Below are 21,508 nucleotides of genomic sequence, written 5' to 3'. Positions count from 1 at the left end.
CATTGAATACCTTGGGGTATTTAATAGAGACTTCAGAAAGGTCATGCCTTTGTAGTAAAGCTAGACTGGACCTGTCCCAGTAAAGGTTAAAAGAAAAAATTCAGGGTCAAATTGATCCATACCTAATTTAGCTGCCTGCCAAGTTGACATTCTTTTAAAGAAGACAACAAAGCATGGGGTGCCTGGGTAGCTCAGTGGTTAAGTGTCCAGCCCTTGATTTTGGCTCAGGTCATGATCTCATGGTTGTGAGATCAAGCCCTGCATTGGAATGCTCTCTCCCTCTCTCCCTCTGTCTCTCTCAAAATAAATAAACTTTAAAAATAAAGACAACAAAGCCTAGACACTCAGCATACAGAATTTCCAGCATTCGATGAAAATTACAAGACATGCAAAAAAGCATGAAATGATACCAGAAGAAAAACCAGTCAATAGTAACAGGTCCAGAAATGACAGAGGTTATAAAATTGACCAATAAAAAGGGTTTAAAAATAGCAAGTACAAACATGCTCAAGAATTTGTGCAAAAACTTAAAGATAATATGGAGATTGAAGTAAAAGGATGAGAGAGGATATACCATTACAATCACTAATCACAGGAAACTTGGAATGGTTAGTAACATGAGATGATGTAAACTTCAGGAAAAGTGTAGATGGAAAAGATACTAGAAAGTAAATGACAAATCAAGTAGACCAAAAAACAGTAAAGCTCTAGAAGACTTGAGCAACACTGTCAATGAACTTGTCCTAATTGACACTTAAACAGAATGCTATACCAGAAAGCATCAGAGTAAGTGTTCTTTTCAAGTGCACTTAGAATATTTAGTGAGACACACCAAATAATGGACCATAAAAAATTTTTCAGTGAATTTAGGATTGAAATCATAGTGAGTGTAGTGCCATGTCCTCAACAGAATTAAAGTAGAAATGAGTAACATTTCTTGAAATTTTGAAAGTTAAATATTATCCTTCAGAATAACATGGGTCCACAATTTCTTTATCCATTCATCAGTTGATGGACATTTAGGTTTATATACACAATGGAGTACTACGTGGCAATGAGAAAGAATGAAATATGGCCCTTTGTAGCAACGTGGATGGAACTGGAGAGTGTTACGCTAAGTGAAATAAGTCATACAGAGAAAGACAGATACCATGTGTTTTCACTCTTATGTGGATCCTGAGAAACTTAACAGAAGTCCATGGGGGAGGGGAAGGAAAAAAAAAAAAAAGAGATTAGAGTGGGAGAGAGCCAAAGCATAAGAGACTCTTAAAAACTGAGAACAAACTGAGGGTTGATGGGGGGTGGGAGGGAGGGAAGGGTGGGTGATGGGTATTGAGGAGGGCACCTTTTGGGATGAGCACTGGGTGTTGTATGGAAACCAATTTGACAATAAATTTCATATATTGGAAAAAAAAAAAAAGAACATGGGTCCAAGAATAGATTACAAAGAAAACTAGAAAATATGTTTTTCTGTGTGATAATGAAAACATAATATTTGAAACTTGTGGGCTATTCCAAAGTCAATACTTTAGAGAAAAATGTAGTTTCAAATGCTTATGTTAGAAAAGAAAGGTTTAAAATAGAGGAACTAGGGGTTCATCGCTGGCTCAGTTGATAGAGCATGTGACTCGACCTCGGGGTGGTGAGTTCAAGCCCCACGTTGAGTACAGAGATTACTTTTTAAAAAATTAGATATCAACAAAATAGGAAACAAAAACAGTACTGAAACCAAAAGCTGGTTTCTTGGGGGGAAAAAAAACCCAAATTGACAGACTCAGACGAAGAAAATAAAAGAGAAGACCTAGATTATCAAGGAGAGCACTAAATATTTTACCCAAAAGACAGATTAAGACAATCTGAATAGATCAGTAACAAGTAAGTTCAGTGAATAATTGAAAAGAATCCCATAGGGGCGCCTGGGTGGCTCAGTCGGTTAAGCGGCCAACTTCGGCTCAGGTCACGATCTCACACTCCGTGAGTTCGAGCCCCGCGTCGGGCTCTGTGCTAACAGCTCAGAGCCTGGAGCCTGTTTCAGATTCTGTGCCTCCTTCTCTCTCTGACCCTCCCCTGTTCATGCTCTGTCTGTCTCTGTCTCAAAAATAAATAAACATTAAAAAAAAAAAAAAAGAATCCCATAAAGAAAAGCCCAGGCCCAGATGTCTTCACTGGTGAATTTTATCAAATATTTAAAGAAGAGGGGCACCTGGATGGCTCATTTGGTTAAGCATCTGATTCTTGATTTCGGCTTAGGTCATGGTCTCACAGTGGTGAGATCTAGCCCCACGTTGGGTTCCATGCTGATCGTGGAGACTGCTTGGGATTCTCTCTCCCTCTCTCCTTCTCTCCTTCTCCTTCCTCCACCCCCCAAAATAAATAAAAAAATAAACATTAAAAAATATTTACAGAAGAAATAATAGCAGTTTTCAAACTGATTCATAAAATGAAATAAGAAGTATTTCATAACTCATTTTATGAGGCCAGTATTTTTCTGATACCAAAGACATCACAATAAAAGGAAATCTACTAATTGTTCTTTCTCAGAAACAGAGCCACAAAAATACTTGACAGAATTTTAGCAAACTAAATCCAGCAACATAAGAAAGGATTTGGAATCATAACCAAGCGGGATTTACCCCAGAAATACAAGTGTGGCTTAATATCTGAAAATCAATTAAATATAATATCTCATAATAGTAGAATAAAGTAGAGGTCAGTAGACTTTCTGAACAGGGCCAGATAAGGAAATACTTTTAGAGCTTCATTGGCCATACAGTCTCTGTCACAGCACCCAACCCTGCCAATATGTTTTACAAAGGCAGCCATAGAGTATACATAAACAATTAAGCATAAGTGTGCTCCAATAAAGCTTTATTTCTGTACAATGAGATTTGAATTTCATGTAAGTTTCACATGTCACAAGAGCTTTAAAAAATTTTTTTCAACCCTTTGAAAACATCAAAACCATTCTTGACTTGTGAGCCATATAAAAACAGGCAGCTGGTGAGATTTACTGCCCCTTGGAATAAAGGACAGGAACTACATGATCATCTCAGTGTGTGGTGGCCTCTAAAATGGCCCCCAAATAACCCCTGACTCCTAGTACTCACACCCTTATGTAATCTTTCCCCATGAACGTGGACTGGACCTAGTGACTCATTTCTAACAATAGAATACTGCAAAAGAGATTGGATGTCACTTTGGAGGTTAAGTACCAAAGACTGTGATTCTGTCTTGCTCTGCTTTCTCTCAGGGCTGTGGCTCTGGAGGAAGCAGCCTGCCCTGTTGTGAGTAGCTCTGTGGAGAGGTCCATGTAGCAAGGAACTTAAGGTGTGGCCAGCAGCCAGCAAGGACCTGAAACCTATCAAAAACCAAATGAGTGAGCTTGGAATTGGATCTGCTGAGGTCTGCCAACAGCCACCTAAAATAAGCTTGGAAGGGAATTTGCACCCAGTTAACCTTTGAGATGAATGCAACTGTGACCAAGACCTTAACTGCAGCCTGTGAGACATCCTGAGTCAGAGGCACCCTGCTAAAGCTGCCTGTGCCTGTATTCCTGACCCACAAAAACCATGCGATAATAAATGTTGTTTTAAGCTGCTCAGTTTGGGGAGTAATTTGTTAAGTAATAGTAGATAATAAATACATCATCGGATACAGAAAAAAAATACATGGCAAATCCAACACCTATTTGTGATAAAAAAAAATTCTCAACAAACTAGAAATAGAAGGGAGTTTACTCAATCTGATCAAAACCATCTATGAAAAACCTGCTGCAGGGGCGCCTGGGTGGCGCAGTCGGTTAAGCGTCTGACTTCAGCCAGGTCACGATCTCGCGGTCCGTGAGTTCGAGCCCCGCGTCAGGCTCTGGGGTGATGGCTCAGAGCCTGGAGCCTCTTTCCGATTCTGTGTCTCCCTCTCTCTGCCCCTCCCCCGTTCATGCTCTGTCTCTCTCTGTCCCAAAAATAAATAAACGTTGGAAAAAAAAAATTTAAAAAAAAAATAAAAAATAAATAAAAAAAAGAAAAACCTGCTGCTAACATCATACTTAATGATGAAAGACTTTACCCTAAGGTCAAGACCAAGGTAAAGATGTTCCATGTCACCATTTCTGCCAACATTCTGTTGGAGATTCTAGCCAATGCAGTAAGCTTGAAAGAAGAACAAGAATGAAAGAAAAGAAAAGAAAGAGAGAGAGGGAGGGAGGGAGGGAGGGAGGGAGGGAGGAAGGAAGGAAAAGAAAGAAAGAAAGAAAGAAAGAAAGAAAGAAAGAAAGAAAGAAAGAAAGAAAGAAAAAACTGACAGGAAAGAAGTAAACCGTGTTTATTCACAGATAACATAATTCTAAAAGAAGTGCTTGAAAACAGCAAAACATTACTGAAAGAAATTAAACACCTGTATTAAAAGTATACAGAGAACTCTTACAATCAATAATAAGGCAATCCAGTTAAAGATTGGGCTAAACATTTGGGTAGATTTTCACCAAGGAAAGAGATGAATGGCTAATAAACACAAGAAAGGGTGTTTGTTGCACAATTGCACATAAAACCACAGTGGGATTACAATCCATACCCCCTAACATGACTATAATGAAAAAGAGAGTGCCAAGTATTGGCAAAGATGTGGAGAAACTGGGGCATTCATGCATTGCTGGTAGGAATGTAAAATAGTACAGCCACTTTGGTAAATAGTGTGGTGGTTTCTTAAAAAGTCAAACATAAACATAGTGTAGGACCTAGCAATGCTAATCCTAGGCATCTACCTGGAAAAAAATGGAAACATAGGTCCATACAAAGACCTAAGACACATATCTGCCAAATAGAATGTACAACTCTTATTTGGGTCCTAATTTGAACAGGTCACGTTGACGAAGGCATTTATAAGACAATTAGGGAAACTTGGACAGTCAGGTTATCAGATATTAAGGAATTAAAGTCATTATCCGTTAGAAAGATGTCCTGAAATATTTACAGGTGAAATAGTCTGGGATTTGCTTTAATTTTTTAATTTTTTTTAACGTTTATTCATTTTTGAGACAGAGAGAGACAGCATGAACAGGGAAGGGTCAAAGAGAGAGGGAGACACAGAATCTGAAACAGGCTCCAGTCTCTGAGCTGTCAGCACAGAGCCCGATGCGGGGCTCGAACTCACAGACCGTGAGATCATGACCTGAGCTGAAGTCGGACGCTTAACCGACTGAGCCACCCAGGTGCCCCTGGGATTTGCTTTAAAATACTGAAACAAAAAGCAGAGGAAAATAGATGAAATAGAAATAGTAGAATGTTAATAAATGTCAAAGCTTAACGATGGTACAAGTGCATTCTGTATTCACTCTTGTGTATATTTGAAATTTTCCATAAGAAGTTAGAAAAATTAAATTGAGAACTTGACTACTGTGGAAAAAGAGCCTTTAAGAAATTCATAAAGGGGGGGGGGGGAAGAAATTCATAAAGGGGCACCTGGCTGGTCAGTCAGTAGAACATGTGACTCTTGATCTGAGGGTCATGAGGTCAAGCCCCACATTGAGGGAAGAGATTACTTTTTCAAAAAAACATAAAGGCAAGTAGGTAATAATATTACATAACTTAGCTTGTTTGAGCCCAATACTAGTCCTTTATAGTTGCAAAAATCAACCATTTCATACTGCCATGTAAAAGGTTATCTTAAGCAGAGATTTAAGTGAAAGAGCAGAGACAGAGCTTTCAGTCTTCATGTTGCACCACTTGCTAGCAAGTACTAGCTAGCTTTCTGGTATTTCTGTATTTGCAAAATGCATATAGGTCTCTTATCAGCACAGAGTAGTTTGCTGTTAAACATTTCCAAGTGAGAATCAAGCACCATGATCCCCTCATGCAAACGCTCATACACAGCACAGCCTTTCTTCTTTGCGAATGGCACCTGCCTCTTCCTCAGCATGAAAGATCCCAGGATTTACAGCTGCTTTTATTTGGGGTATGGAAATTTTATAGTTCTTATGTACAGACACATGTTTAATGAGAATCGTGCATGATTTACTGAAGATGCGTTCCTATTTATTCATTATTTTCTTTTTCCATTTTTCAGTACATGTACTAGCCTTAGCAAGTTCTGTTCCAAACTCAGGCACCTTGACTTGGCTTCCTGTACATCAATAACAAACATGTCTCTTAAAGCTCTGAGGTAAATGTCTTCTACCAAGAATGTCCAATAATCAGAACAAATATACTTATTTTTTATTTCAAATAACTGAATTAAATTGGAATTGAAGGAAACTATGTTTTATGGATATGTACTATAGTTCAGAATAGATTTTTTGTTTTATCACTTGCCCAAATTACAGGACACATCCAGGTGAAATGACTAGAGGTAACTAGGATTTCTGAACAGACTGGCACAACTTCTACATGAATGATTTGATTTTTATGAGGGCTTGATTCCCGCCCCCCCCCCCCCCAGATGCCACATATCATTATAGCTTAGTGGCTTAGTGATTAAAGCAGCACTCTGGAGCCAGGTGATTAACCAAGTACTTCAAACAAATATAACCCTCCTGAGTTGTTCCTTTCTATCTCATAGTGCTGTTAGGATTAAACAGTATTATTATTATTTGATAGTATTAGGCCAAATCGTGTAAAGTTGCCAGTATTTAACAACTTTTGTCTTATAAAAATGACGGCCTCATGTAGTTCAACCTAATATATATAAAGCGCTTAGCAGAGTTTCTGGCATACAGTAAGCGCTTGATAAGTTTTGTTTTAATGTTAATGTATTTTTAAAGTACATTACAGAAAATGTACCTTAAAAGGAAGGTGAATGCTCATTCTGTTTGTAACTTTATTTTTTTATCAGCCTTTTATAAATAATTATAGCCCCATGTATTGGTTATGTTCATGAATAGTAAAAATTAAGCTATTAAAAGAAATGTAGATTTAGTTGAGTGTAAGTAATCTAAAAATATGACTTCCTCTAGACTTTTCCTTATGAATATTGAATATATGCATGTAAAGCCATTTGCCATGTAGGATGATAAATAGGATAATATAACAACACTTACAGTTTACAAAATATTTTCACATAAATGATTTCATTTATTTCAAAACCTTGTGGGGCAGATAGGACAGACACTTTATAGTTAAGAAAGTCTTAAAACATTTTTTAATGCCAGGTACTGTGATTTAACCATAAGATGTAAGTAAATAAGGTATCGTTGCTGCCCTTAAGCTGCTCAGAGCCTAGTGGGAGAAAAAATAAACAGTATGATAAGTTCTGTTATAGAAGTGAGTGCATCCATTTGAGGAGAACATAGGAGGGGCTGTGGCTGATCTTAGATTAAGAGGAGTTCAGGCCGGTTTCCTAAAGTGACTTGCCTGAAGTCACACTATTTAATGCTGAAGAATGAACTTGAACTAAGATCCTCTGCCTTCGTTTTATAAAACAATTAAAGCAGTATTTTCCTAAGAATGTCCTAGAACTTGAGATTCTTCCATAGTTCAAGTGAGAAATGAAAGATGAAACTAATATTTGATATAAGGCAGAGATCGAACACAATATATCCTAAATTCAGCCTGTGGAAGCAGTACTCCAGATACTTCACAGATAAGGAAAATTTATAGATCTTTTGTATTTTTTACATAAAAATGTAAATATCCTCATTATTACTTTGATAAGTAATAGAATTATTTGATAAAGAATCTGAATCTAAACTCTTCACTAATTACTCTGTTAACTTGAACAGGTCACTTAATTCCCATTTACCTTCCAGATCTTTTAAAGATGTGATAAGTGCAAAAAGAATATGTTTGGAAAGGATAAACCTCCATAACAGTCTAACATATCTGAAAAACAATATTGTGCTTTGTGCTTACTAGTTTAGCTGGATTTAAGAGAGCCCCTGTAGTGATATAGTCCCACGTGAACACCACAAGTGTTGATAAATATGCTTTGTTGTTTTTGTTGTTGTTGTTGTTGTTGTTGTTGTTGTTGTTGTTGGTTGACTATATTCTAAATCTATGTTAAGTAAATATATTCTTAGGGGAGAACATGGGACTGTAGCCATTCCCTGACTAAATAGCCAATAAAATGAGACTTTGGTACCTTTGGAATTGGGTTTAGTCATATGTTTGTTTCATTTTGTTTTGTCCTAAGTGAGGGATGTCCACTGTTGGAGCAATTAAACATTTCCTGGTGTGACCAAGTAACCAAGGATGGCATCCAAGCACTAGTGAGAGGCTGTGGGGGTCTCAAGGCCTTATTCTTAAAAGGCTGCACACAGGTAATACTCCATGTAGTGCTTGTGAATGTTAGAAGAACCATGGACTTTGTAGGCAGTCCAAAGATATTGGCTTGAGGAACATGTAGTTGTATATTATTGGCCAAAGATACATACTTACCAAATACTAAAATGTTTTCCTTAGAGTAAAAAAACCTAAGAATTAACATCTGACCAAAGAAATTTATGAGGGGAGGCAAGATGAGGAGAAAAAATCACACCACGCATCCACCTCAGGCAAGAAGGGTCTCTTGCAACTTAATCTGAAAAGGAAACTTGCCATGTTGTCATTGTCTGAGACCTTAAACTGGAGAGGCAAGGAAGCCAGCCTTAGTTAGCAATTTCGCTGGTTGTTTAACTACCAGGTTAAATGTGCCAAATATACAGAACCTACATTTTATAGTGTTGATGTTTACTTCCTGCCAGTCACATTACAAATCCCAACATATTTTGTCATTAAAAATTTTTGCTATCTTCATATTTTACTGTGGAAAAAAAATAAGGAATTGACATGGCAGTGTCTGGAAGGAAATAATCAAAAGTGAGTTTAGAAGTGATTGACAAAGTAGGGCTAGGCTCTGAAGAAATTATTTTACTAATGCTTACTGAAACCATACCTTGGATGCCGTTAAAAGTGCCCTTACTCTTTGACCATGATGGGACGAGTTCCATTGTTTGAAACAGAGCTTTGAAAGTGAGACTGCCTTAAAACAACAGCTTGAGCTTCTGGTTATTTATGGAATCCTGGAAAATATTGATTGGAATGCACCATTATACATTATAATCAATTACTTGCCATCTGTTCTCAGCACTGTACACATGGCACTGATCTTCCAGCAGCAGATAAACCGGATTCCTTTCTCAGCTCCTGCTCCCAAAAAGTTTGTTTTTTAAAAACTTTATATAGGAAGCATAGAAGTGTGAAAATTATTTTAGCTTCATAATCCCTGAACAAAATGCTGTGAGGCATATTTAATTTATCAGAAGAAAAATCCATAAACATTAGGCAGTGTTTATTTTATCTTTTCCTTGATTTGGTGATCATATGAATTTGATGTGGTTGGAACTGATGAAAAATACTGATAACCATACTAATGATATGAAGTCCTCCTTTCTGTGATCACAGGTCATTGTTTCTGATTCATTGTTCCTTTGAAATTTGGTTGGCTGTATTTAGAATGTATTAATGAATGTATACATTCCTAAATCTTTATCCCTTGAAACAATGTTAGTAATCATATTTTCTCTTTTTAATCTTTCTAGCTAGAAGACGAAGCTCTCAAGTACATAGGTGCACACTGTCCTGAACTGGTGACTTTGAACTTGCAGACTTGTTTAGTAAGCAGTCCTTCCCACAATTCTTTTGTATTAGTAATTCATATCAGTAATATTGTAAGAGTTTTAGTCATCAAGACCAGTGGTTATTCTACTTCAATCTTGGGGACACTGTAAACACACAGATGATTCTTTGCATGTTTAACAATAGTCATTCCTGAGGGTTTTAACAGAGATAATATAGAAGGTAGCTCTTGCAGACTTCCAAATAAGCTAACTGTAACTCCACCCCTTTTCTTTTTTTCTTTTCAAAGTGAATTATTCACAAACTTCAGTACTTAAAATATTTTTGGTAAATTAACTGCAGTCAGATCAATTAACATCTATCATTGGGTCATAACTATTGGGAACCACTGATCCAAACAGATGACAAGCAAAATGTACTCTTTAAATTTTTAATTTCCAAGTAGTATTCGTAGTTCACATTTGGCTTGTTTAGACTATCAGCTTTTTTTGTGTCTATCCCCAAACCCCTGCATTTTGCTCAGAGAATTTGCTGAAACCACTCAGGTTCCTACAACATTGACAGTACACATTTAGCTTTTCTCTCTTGCCTGGAAAATTACATATATGTGTTGCCTTGGAATGAGAGCCTCTCGTTGCAATGAAAAAGAGTTGATGAGGGCTTTCCTTGTTTTTACTAAAACTTCTTCTCATTATACCCTTCTCTTGTTTGATTACCTGAAACTTGAGAGCATAGTGGTTGTTTAGTTTAAAGGTGACACATAAAGGGCCATATTTTGTGCAAGTGAAGCAACCTCCCCTTTCAAGCCCTTAAGGGATGGTTCTGATCATGATCTGCTCAGGAGGCTCCTGAAGACTGAGTTAAAGGAATGACATTCCTTTTAATTCTGATCACCCCTTCCTTTTAATTCTGACTGTCATAGTTATTATCAGAATTTGCCTAATTTCATTTATGAAACCAAAATATTTGGCCTGACAGGAAGAGCTTATACAACTGTTGTAAACATGAAACCATCACCTTACGGTGATAGGAAGAAACTGTTCTTAGGCATCTTCAGATTCTGTTTGTACACACAGATACACAGAGATACACTCCATAGATATTTGTGTGGATATATGTTACACACACATTCACACAACCATATAAATACATACCCTACCTACCATTTGCTGTTTTAGTTTCACTTCCTTTATCCTTTCAGCAGACAGAAAGTGCAGGTGGTAAGCGTAAAGAACCAGTTCTGTCATCAGTTTATTTTACTCTTTCCCTTCACCCAGATCTTAGGGCATAAGTCATCCCTTCCGTAGAACGTGATGAAATGATTCTCATTCCTAAGACTTCATGTGTCTGCCCAAAACTGTTGAAGTGACCAAAGTACATTCTTGAGCCATTCTCTTTTTCTGGACTAATTTGAAAACATAAAAGTTTAGTAAATTTTATTCTTTCTAAAATTTGAAGTATTGGTACATATGACTTTCCTCAACTTTCTTCCTCAGTAATCCCTTATAGATTTTAAAACATTAAGAAGGAAAAGGCAGCACAGCCCTATAAAACTTTCCTAATATTATATGACACAAGTTCTCATTGGCCTGGTAAATATGCATGTTTATCGATTGCTGTTTCCCCTTTACATTTCAATTATCCTTGTTTAGTAATAACGTACATCACACTTGTATGAAAGTTACTTCCACATGTGTTGATCTTCATTAATTTATCCTCAAGATAAATCTTATATCTGCCTTAGCATCCATTTTTTATCTGTATCTTGTTTCAATTATGCAATATTGAGAATATACTGATTTAAGCAGTGAATATTTAAAGCTTGATTTTTTTTTTCAGTTGTCCTGGCAACCTAAGGACACTGACTGAACAGAGATGACAGGAGAGCTTTATTCTGAGGCTTATACAAAATTTGTGAAACTAACAGGACAAATTGAAGTGCTAATCATAATCCTACATGTTAAGATGTTTATATATGGCATCTTTTTTTTTTTAGTGTAACATCTTGCTGTGTCCTTTTTATTTTAGAATAATTTAAAACACACAAAATTACATTTGGTTGATCACAGCTGTTTATCTCCATAAATGAGTATATTCTTTATATTATACAACTAAAATAAATAAATAAATGGATCTGTGGTTGATATGAAGTTGCAACTGTCATCCATAGGTTGTTTTATTTTTTCAGTAACTTAATATCAGTGTCAATTTTGAACTTAGAAATACATTTATACTGCTGTGCTTGCCTGTTTTCTAGGTTTTAAAGTCATGTAATTGAATCTACCCCACGACGTACCTCATGCTGTTCCCAATCCCGTTAGGTTACAAGAATCCCATTATAGCTTCCTCCTTTTACACCAAAAATGAGCACTGGGGCGCCTAGCTGGCTCAGTGAGTAGAGCATATAACTCTTGATTGCGGGGTCATGAGTTCAAGACCCACGTTGGGCATGGAGCCTACTTAAAATAAATTAAAATGAAAAAAATGAGCACAGATTCTCTCACAAACTAAATCAAAAGGAACTGAGAAGGAGAAACAAAGTGTATTCATTTTCTTTTAGGTCTACTACCTAATTAATATTAAGCTCTATTTTATTTCTTTTTGGTGCTTATTTTCAGAGGTAACATTTTTTTCCTTTTCTAATAAATAACTAATATCTGTGGGATTTTTTTGCTCTTATTTATTTATTTATTTATTTTTTTAGCAAATCACAGATGAAGGTCTCATTACTATATGCAGAGGGTGCCATAAGTTACAGTCCCTCTGTGCCTCCGGCTGCTCCAACATCACAGATGCCATCCTGAATGCTCTAGGTCAGAACTGTCCACGGCTTAGGTAAACATTTCTTGTTTAGCTCAAAAAATCATGGGAAAGGAACAAAGGCCTTCTTCACCCAAATTTATTTCTTTGGAACTTTGAGATTTTTAAGGTAGACACTACAAGGCTACCCTTTTAGATGCCCAGCTACTTGCTTTGTACCTCATTCGATTACATGTAATTGGCCTAAACCAAAGGGTAATAGTCCCCATTTCCTACTTCTTGCTATCTAGACTAGAAAAAAAAAAAAAAATAACATTTTATTTCATTACTTGTCTTATTAAACTTTCATCTAATTCATTTCTGAAGAAAGTTTTTAAAGGCCTACCCCTGTGGTTATTTGTATTGTGGTAATGATGCCCGGTACATAGAAGAAAGTATTTTTTAAAAAAGCCCTACAGGAAAACTTCCTTTGTGCTCAAGATCTTTTAGAGCAAAGCTTATTTCTCTATGGTTCCTCCTTTCTGCCAAAATATAGGATTGGCTGAATATTTACTAAGAATGCTGTTAGCATACACATGGTTTCAAACCCATATTGATTTTGTAAAAGCCCACAACACACTGTTTCATAATAAATAGGGATTATCCCCATATACCTGTTTTGTTTTTAAAACAAAACTTTTATTTTACTTATATGTTAGACATGTTGACCATTGTTGTAAGGGATTTGCAAATATTAATTCGTTTAATCCACAGAATACCATATTAGCACTGTTACTGTCTCCATAATATAGATGAGAAAGCTGAAGCCCAGAGAGGTCAGATAACCTGTTCAAGGTCTCACAGCTAGTGAGTTCAAGAGCAAGATTCAAACCCAGGCAGCCTGGCTCCAGAACCCAGAAAACCTCTTGTCTTACATATAATCATCATTGTAAACCAATATAACTTCATTAAAGCTTTTTGTAGTCACCTGGCCAGGAACCTAACCATCATTATTGAAAGAAAATTTGCCTAGATTATCAAAATTCCTTGATAGATCATAGACTTGGTCAGAATTAATAATGTCAGAGGCCTGGAGCTAAGGAGGTAGCCAAACTTCTCCCTAAAAATCTTACACTTTACCTTTTTCTCATTTGAAGAGAGGACTGTTCAGCTCCTTATTACTTCATGGCTTATTTTATTGTTCGAATAGAAAAGCTCTCAAATATGATAATCAAAAGTTCAGTCAGATCATGTTTTCCCATTAGATATATATAGCATTCATTTCTTACTGATTTTTGATAATGATTTCTTATACTGTGGCTTTATTTGTTTCAACTTACGTAGTAAGTAATTTGTAAGCAGACATAAAAATATTCTTTGGTACGGTCACACAGATACCACCAAAGTTTTCACAGAAAGGAGCTACTTTTGATTCCCCAGTCCTGTGGTTGGCATTTAGGTTGGTGTTTAGCAGTTCCTGAGTAGGAGAGTTGTCTGCCAGCTCAGTTTCCCCCTCCTCTGGGCCTCCCCGGGAGCCTGTGGGAGGAGGCAAGAAGCTTAAGGGTATTTTTTCATAAGTATGGAATTTCATACTTGGTACAGGCCTGTAATTAACCAGTCCCTTCATAGAATTTTTAAAAGCTATTTAAATCTGAGTGAACCTACATGTAAAATAGGGAAAGAGAATAATTTACTTGAGCAACAGATTAATTGAAACAGAGTATTTATCTCCATTTCCTTTGTTTTCTAGGAGCAGGCTGCCCTGTGGGGGTAAGCAGTATGCCATCAAGAAGGCTTTTAAATGCATTTTTCATGCATTTTGGCATTAACTACAAGCTTCTATTATATTCTTCTGATTGCATCACCCTGAATTGTGGTATTTACAGGACCACTTTATGATGACTCCATGAAAATGAGTGGCAAGATCTGTATACAGACTTGCTTAGCTGTTAATGTCACTATAGTATGCAGTGCCTAGGGAATAGGAGGTTGTTTTCTTAAATTCTTGCTGTTTTTAATAAACCCAGTTTTCAGGGAACAAGGGCTTGACTTTCACTTTTCTTTTTTTTTTTTTTTTTATAACAGAATATTAGAAGTGGCAAGGTGTTCTCAATTAACAGACGTAGGCTTTACCACTCTGGCTAGGGTAAGTATTTTCTCCAGGTTCTGTAGGTTTGGTTTGGGATTTTTCTTTCAGAGGAGTGAACAATGAGGGAAAAGTAGAAAGGCAGCAGAATTGAGGGTGTGGGATGTGAGGGAACTTCTCTGTGGCTGGTGTTCCTGAGCATTCTCATGCTGCAGCTATAGGCCTGTGGAATACAAACTGCTCTGGAAATACAGACATGCGTTGGAGGACATGATGCTCCTTCATGAGACTTGATTTGTCACATTTTCATTAGATGGTAAACTAAGCAGGGACTTTCTCATGCTTCATGAAAGAAATTCTTGGTTACTTGGTATGCGACTGGTGGGTGAGAGTGTTGTTGAAAGAAATGAATAAGCCCAATTTTAAATGGAGGTGGCTTAAGATTTTTTGTGTTCTCCAGAATATGTTAATCCTTGGAATGGTTTATAAATCACTGTATGTATAATAATAGCATTTAAAATTATATTGTCTTTGGGGCACCTGGGTGGCGCAGTTGGTTAAGCGTCCGACTTCAGCCAGGTCACGATCTCGCGGTCCGGGAGTTCGAGCCCCGCATCAGGCTCTGGGCTGACGGCTCAGAGCCTGGAGCCTGTTTCCGATTCTGTGTCTCCCTCTCTCTCTGCCCCTCCCCCGTTCATGCTCTGTCTCTCTCTGTCCCAAAAATAAATAAACGTTGAAAAAAAAAAATTATATTGTCTTTAACCAGTATAATGGAACATGGGGAAGGACCTTTGCTTTCAGGCAGATTGATGGAACATTAATTGGTCGGGGGCAACATATGGCATAACTAAATCGGGACATAAAGCTTACCTTTCAGTCTTCCAAAGAAAATAATTTTCATCAAATTATTTATGGTTAGAAGGCTCTGTACTAGCTTGGTATTAATGTTCAGGGAATTTATTCCCGTGGACTTGTAAGGTGTTAGATACTTTAAATGTAGAACAATTAAGAAATTTCACTGTGATCAAGGCCTTTTAAAATGTGTAATTAATGGAATAAGGCAGAAAGTGTCATTAGAATGACACCTCTGAGTTATAGGAGGTTGTTATAGGAATAACTCTGAAAGTTAAGATTTTGTCGGTGTATTTAATACTACTTCTGGCCTTAAATTTTCCCATGTTTTAAATGTTTGAGCTATAATGTTTGGTTTTGTATTTTGTAGAATTGCCATGAGCTCGAAAAGATGGACCTGGAAGAGTGTGTTCAGGTAAGAATGTGGATTTTTACTCAGAAATGTAGTATGATAGAAACTTACATAATATGTGCACAGCAAGAACTTTCAGTTCCTTACCCTAATGTCATGGAGTGCCTGCAGCATTGCTGCAGCAATGCCTGCAGCATTGCTGACTCTCCATTTATTGTGGTGTCCTCTAGGCATACCGGGCAGAGGTACTGTGGTATATGTGGTAAAGAACTAGAAAAATACATGCCATCAATATAATTACCAGTGGAAAGAAAGAAGACCCAAGTATTCAGGCCATAAAGATGTTAAAATGTTTCCTTAGACCTACAGGGTTGTAATTCTAGTAAATAATTAAAGCTCCCATCACATTGGCAATATAGCACTGCCTTTTTTTTTTTTCTTTTTTTTTTTTTCAAAAAGCTTAATGAGACCCTGGAGCCCTTACATCATTAGCCCTGGAAATCTGACTCTACCCATTGGGCAGACAGACTGACCAGATACTGCCTTACGAACAATTTCTTTTATTACCAGTTTTTAAAGCTTTGAGATTATTAATTGATTGGGGAGAAATTTTGAAGGGGCACTCCTACTCCTAAAAAGAAAATAGAGTAATAAATTTTTTTATAGTAAAAATAAAGGAAAGAGACTCCAGTAATTATAGAAGTCAGTTTTTTCTAAAATACTTGTTATCCAGACACTACTTGGCAGCTATTCTTACTAAACTAAAACTTGTTCACATCCATCTATCTTTTGCACTTGCCTGAGTGTCCCATGTGTCCTCCCCAGTGTTGCTCCTTCTGAGTGATGTGCACATGCCTGCCCTCCCCAACCTTTCACCCCCCACCATTTCTTAACCCCTGTGAAGTTCTGTATGTTATCATTATCATCATCATCATTTCAGAGTTGGAGGGACATTTGAAAAGAAGCACTAATTTACTTTCCAGCCTAAGATAACTATAAAAGACTGTTCTTCCTTCAAGAGTTCTGCTTCTTGAATGTTCATAGCTAACCCAGAGTCCCGCAGCCCCCTTCTGCCACCTTTGGGAAAATACCTGACACCCAGTTTATCAATTCAGAGTTAATGGCATGACTTATAAAATATAAGCCAAATATATATTCTTAAAAATTTGAGGATATTCCCACATTAAATTTTTTTATGGAGCAGTGTCTTCTGATTCTTTTTTGTGGTTGTTCTAAGGAGGTAGAACAAAGTCCAATGGATAGAAACTACAAGGGGACAGATTTTCATTCATTTCAGAAACAAAGGATTTTCAATAGACTATTCTTTGAATAGTCAAAGATGAAAATTAGAGATGACTAGATGTGTTCAAACCTGCCTGGATAGATTCTCAAAGAACAGGTTCAGGTAGCTGATGGGATTTCAACCTTAGGTTCTGTTATTTGATAGTTAATATCAGGATATCAGTCTAGGGGCGCCTGGCTGGCTCAGTCAGTAGAGCATGCGACTCTTAATCTCAGGGTCACAAGTTCAAGCCCCACATTAGGCATGGAGCCTACTTTAAAAAAGCGGGGGGGTGGGGTATCAGTCTAGAATACAAGTGTACTCAAGAATGAGGTACAGCCATGAGGCTTTTTTGGAATTATACCTATAATAAACTTCTGTGTTTCTTTCAGATAACAGATAGCACATTAATCCAACTTTCTATACACTGTCCTCGACTTCAAGTATTGGTGAGTTTGACTTTTCGAAAGTTTTGTGTTCATTGGATTCAATCAAAACCCAACTCTTACTTTACTCTTGGTGTCTGGCTACCATTGTGGGAAAGCATATTTCTCCAAATTGCCAACTTACAGAGGACCAAAGGATTATGTTATCAGTACTTAGAGATTGAAAAGTGACATGAAGAGTATGAAATCTCCCTCCTACGTGAATTATACTTCAGCCTGAATGATGGCTAAATTTCAGAGATCCAGGGGACAAAATGGCCCCAAATTCAATTTGCTTCACTTGAGACTAATAGGTCCTGTAAAACAGAACCAATCAAGGCTTTACTAGGGGTGTTCTGTGCTACTGTTTCCAGTAATACTGTGGGAAAGCATTCTGCTTGACTAGTTTGTGTCCAGGCTCATTTTTGTGTGTACTTAGTGCCATATTACTATCCAAAATTGGGATAAGGGGTTCTGAGTTTCACATGGAGGAACCAGGAATTTAAGGAAAACTGGTAAAGAGACTTATGTGAAGAGATGACCACACCTAACAGGTGTAAGAATCATCTTCAGTTAATTAGCTGCTTGGGCATTCCCCTGTATCAGATATTCAGTGTTTAGTCCAAATTCCAGAAAATTTTATTCAAGAAAAGCTTGAGGCCCCTTTGCCTCTGTAGAAAAGTGTTCATTTGTGTATGGGGGTGCGTATGTTATTTTGTTTATGAACTATTTCACAGTCGTTGCATGCACTCACACAGTGTATTTAGAATCACACATAGAAATGTCAGTCATTGATTGTGAAAAGCAGAACCCCAGCAGCTCTAGTTTGCTCTCATTTTACCACATGGATCTAGTGATGGCTCCATATACATCAAAATCCAACCCAGAAGGTTTCCTTCCCGACTGTGCACAAGCCAATGGCTAGAAAAACACCATGAGATGTTTCAGTGACCTTCCTTGCTCTATTTGGCTGCAGAGTCTGTCTCACTGTGAGCTGATCACAGACGATGGAATTCGTCACCTGGGGAATGGAGCCTGCGCCCATGACCAGCTGGAGGTGATTGAACTGGACAACTGCCCACTAATCACAGATGCTTCCCTGGAGCACTTGAAGAGTTGTCACAGCCTTGAGCGGATAGAACTCTATGACTGCCAGCAAATCACACGGGCTGGGATCAAGAGACTCAGGGTAAAGATGGCTGCACACTCTCCAGCTCTAGTGCTCTCCGCACCCTTTCCTTCTTTTGTTTCTTTTTTTTTTTTCCTCCTTTATTTCCTTTTCTGTTTTTGTTCTAGATTTAGATTTCTGTGATTTTTATATTTACTTGGACATTTAGCAAAGAGGAAAAAATGGAGAGCAAATGCAAGGATAGATAGTTTTTACCTGTTGTTCTAGATGGAAATTTAGTAGGAAAATAGCCACTGAGGGATAAAAAAGTAGGTCTCCTCCCAGCATAGTTTCTCCAATAATGTCCAGGGCTCAATAACATACAGAGTCAAAAACACGTGCCACAGTCAGGAAAGAAAGGAATAACATAAAGAAAATATTTAGTTAGATGGGATTTAAGAATTTAATTTGTATTTTTCTTTCACATCAAACCCTTTTTCTGGTGTTCTTATTTTTTAAGACAACAAATGGATTTAAGAGGTTTTTTTTTTCACCTTTTCTTTTAGCCCCATCCTCCATAATAAAGAGACCCATGCATAGCCAAATGACTGGAAGACAAGTTGCTAACAAGGAGGTTATAAAAGGCTGGATGAATCTGTATGTTAGATTATTCAGCTCGACAGACATTTATTGAAACATCTGTTTCACACCTGCTGTGGGAAGGGCACTGTGCTTAGTTAGGCCCTTACAGCCAATGTCTAAAAACATCCATGTTGGCCATATGGCATCTGAGTACATAAAGGAGACCAAACCTCATCTTGAGATCCAGTTGGCCTTAGTTCTTCCTCTCCCTTCAGACCTAGAGGACTGAGAGCATAACCGCAATGGGGAGGCCTTGGCAGCCATATTCCTTCTACACCACAAGGAGAGAGCCACAGACCAACCAGAGCCTCTTCTATGGCCTCCCTACAGTAGGGTTCCTAGACCTGCCTGGCTGTCCAAAATCTCTTCCATCTCTGAGTTCTCAAGACTTTTTTTGTCTATTCTTCAAATCATCATTTAGCATTTTTGTACTTTAATTTAGCTATTTATGTCTAGACTGTTAAGTTCCTTAGGAGCAGGATCTCCATGTTGACCATCTTTGTATCCCTCTTATGTTAACTAGCACAGTATCTTGAACATGGTAGCAATTCAGAAACTATTTATGTAGTAAAAACTGGAAGTGTTTTGTTAAAAGAGGATGGTGAGGTTTTATCAGAAGAAACATCCATCAACTTCCAATGACTTAGAAAAAATTATTTATTTAAAAAAAAATTTTTAATGTTTATTTTTGAGAGACAGAGATGGAGTATGAGTAAGGGAGGGGCAGAGAGAGAGAGGGAGACACAGAATCAGAAGCAGGCGCCAGGCTCTGAACTGTCAGCACATAGCCTGACATGGGGCTAGAACTCACAAACCACAAGATCATGACCTGAGCTGAAGTCTGACGCTTAACCGACTAAGCCACCCAGGCACCCCAGAAAAAATTATTTTAAGCTTATATAGTTGCTTTCAACTTTGGGAATCCAAGTAGGAATCCCTTTGGAACAGGTTAAGAGATTAGTAGGAAGTTTTTCCCCAGTTTTACTATTATGGAAACGGGTACCAAGGTTATGTGAGCTGTTTAGTCATTTAGAATAACATGGGATACTACAAAGCGGAACGCAGGCCTCTCAACATCCTGACCAACTGGTACTTAGCCTCTGCCTTGCTTTCATGTTCACTCAGCCCCTCAATGTTTTTTCTGAAAAGCAACATTGCTCTTTCTGTTTAAGCCCTCTCTCTTAGTAATGTTTCTGTCTTGTTTCAGACCCATTTGCCCAATATTAAAGTCCACGCCTACTTCGCACCTGTCACTCCACCCCCATCAGTAGGGGGCAGCAGACAGCGATTCTGCAGATGCTGCATCATCCTATGACAATGGAGGTGGTCAACCTTGGTGAACTGAGTATTTAATGACACTTCTAGAGTTACAATGGAGTCTCCAGTGGAAGCAACCCCAGTGTTCTGGGCAAGGGTTACAAAGTGAGGGCAGCGTCCAGATCCCCGAGGCACACATAACATGCACACCCATCCTCACCCCCACCTTCTAGTTCTGTGACCAGGGGACTGAAGCCCATGCCGGCTTTATCAAGTGGATTGGTGAAACTTAACCATTCCTGTTGGACATGCCAAGAAGAAAATCATAGGCAAGGTAGAGGGAAGGGGGCATTCCAGCAAACCCAGTGTTACTGATATTGCAGTTTCTTCATTTTGTTAAGGGGTTTCTTTGGTGATTTTGGAACAGCAACTGCAGTCCTCCAGGGTCAAGGAAAGCATAGAAAAACAGTATATGTTATATCCAGGGACCAGAAAGAAAATTTCTTTGCATCCTATAAATGATAGCCATCCATCGTGAGATGACTACAGAGCTTCTCTGCTTCCTTGTTCCCATGCCAACATGCTGAGCATGCTCACAAAGAAGGCTCATCCATTCCTCCTCCTGTGTTTAAGTATTTGGCCCAGAGGTTTCCTAAATGGTTGCGCTGAAATCGCTGTGGTCCAAATGTGCTTACTCACTCAAATTGTCACTCTCGGTAGCACACTTGTGCACCTGTCTTTCGTTCTTTGTTGCTCCCTCCTGCACTCTTGCTCAGTCTGTCACCTGTTCATAGTCTGCTTACTCACACTCAATTGTTACTCTTTTGCTGTTGTGTTTACAGTGTGCATTTTGGATGATTAGTTGGGGTTACCAGACATTTTTAAAAAAGACATTATCAATAAATATTTTTTTAATTCTAAATCTTACCATTAGGGGACCCTGCCTGAATCTTTGCCAACCTGAAGAGAAACTATAACAAAAATAAGAAATGTTATGAGAAGAAATTGAGCTAAAACTATTTTGACGAAAACAAACTTTGCCTTTTGGTTTCTGTTATACCTTGTGATATATAATAATACGCATGATATACCCAATATCCCCCTGCACATTTTTCCTTCCATCAAACTCCACTAACTTAATAAGGAGAGAGAAATGCATTATTAGTAAAGAATGGAATGGTGAATCCCAAAATTGAGCCTGAAGGCCCCCCTACCCACAC

The 21,508-nt window shown here is 37.8% G+C and overlaps 1 protein-coding gene across 5 annotated transcripts in view; it reads left to right on the top strand.

Annotated features, from left to right (window-relative positions):
• The window catches only part of FBXL20 (F-box and leucine rich repeat protein 20), a 99,013-nt gene extending 77,803 nt beyond the window's left edge, over positions 1–21,210 (top strand). For 4 of the 5 annotated variants that reach the window (XM_030294725.1, XM_030294726.1, XM_030294728.1 and 1 more), the window contains 9 exons: positions 6,061–6,156; positions 8,122–8,248; positions 9,509–9,583; positions 12,250–12,380; positions 14,370–14,430; positions 15,593–15,637; positions 17,249–17,305; positions 18,258–18,470; positions 20,239–21,210. In XM_030294725.1, coding sequence (XP_030150585.1) covers positions 6,061–6,156; positions 8,122–8,248; positions 9,509–9,583; positions 12,250–12,380; positions 14,370–14,430; positions 15,593–15,637; positions 17,249–17,305; positions 18,258–18,470; positions 20,239–20,346 — 913 coding nt within the window. In that variant the 3' untranslated portion in view covers positions 20,347–21,210. The remainder of the gene's footprint in view (positions 1–6,060; positions 6,157–8,121; positions 8,249–9,508; positions 9,584–12,249; positions 12,381–14,369; positions 14,431–15,592; positions 15,638–17,248; positions 17,306–18,257; positions 18,471–20,238) is intronic. The other variant, XM_030294729.1, reaches the window with a different exon arrangement.
• Positions 21,211–21,508: the final 298 nt, after the last annotated feature.

The sequence above is a fragment of the Lynx canadensis genome, chromosome E1, assembly GCF_007474595.2.
Source record: "Lynx canadensis isolate LIC74 chromosome E1, mLynCan4.pri.v2, whole genome shotgun sequence".
In the NCBI taxonomy this organism is placed as follows: domain Eukaryota; kingdom Metazoa; phylum Chordata; class Mammalia; order Carnivora; family Felidae; genus Lynx; species Lynx canadensis.
Note: the sequence above shows the minus strand (reverse complement) of the source record. Positions and strands in the feature narration are given on the sequence as shown.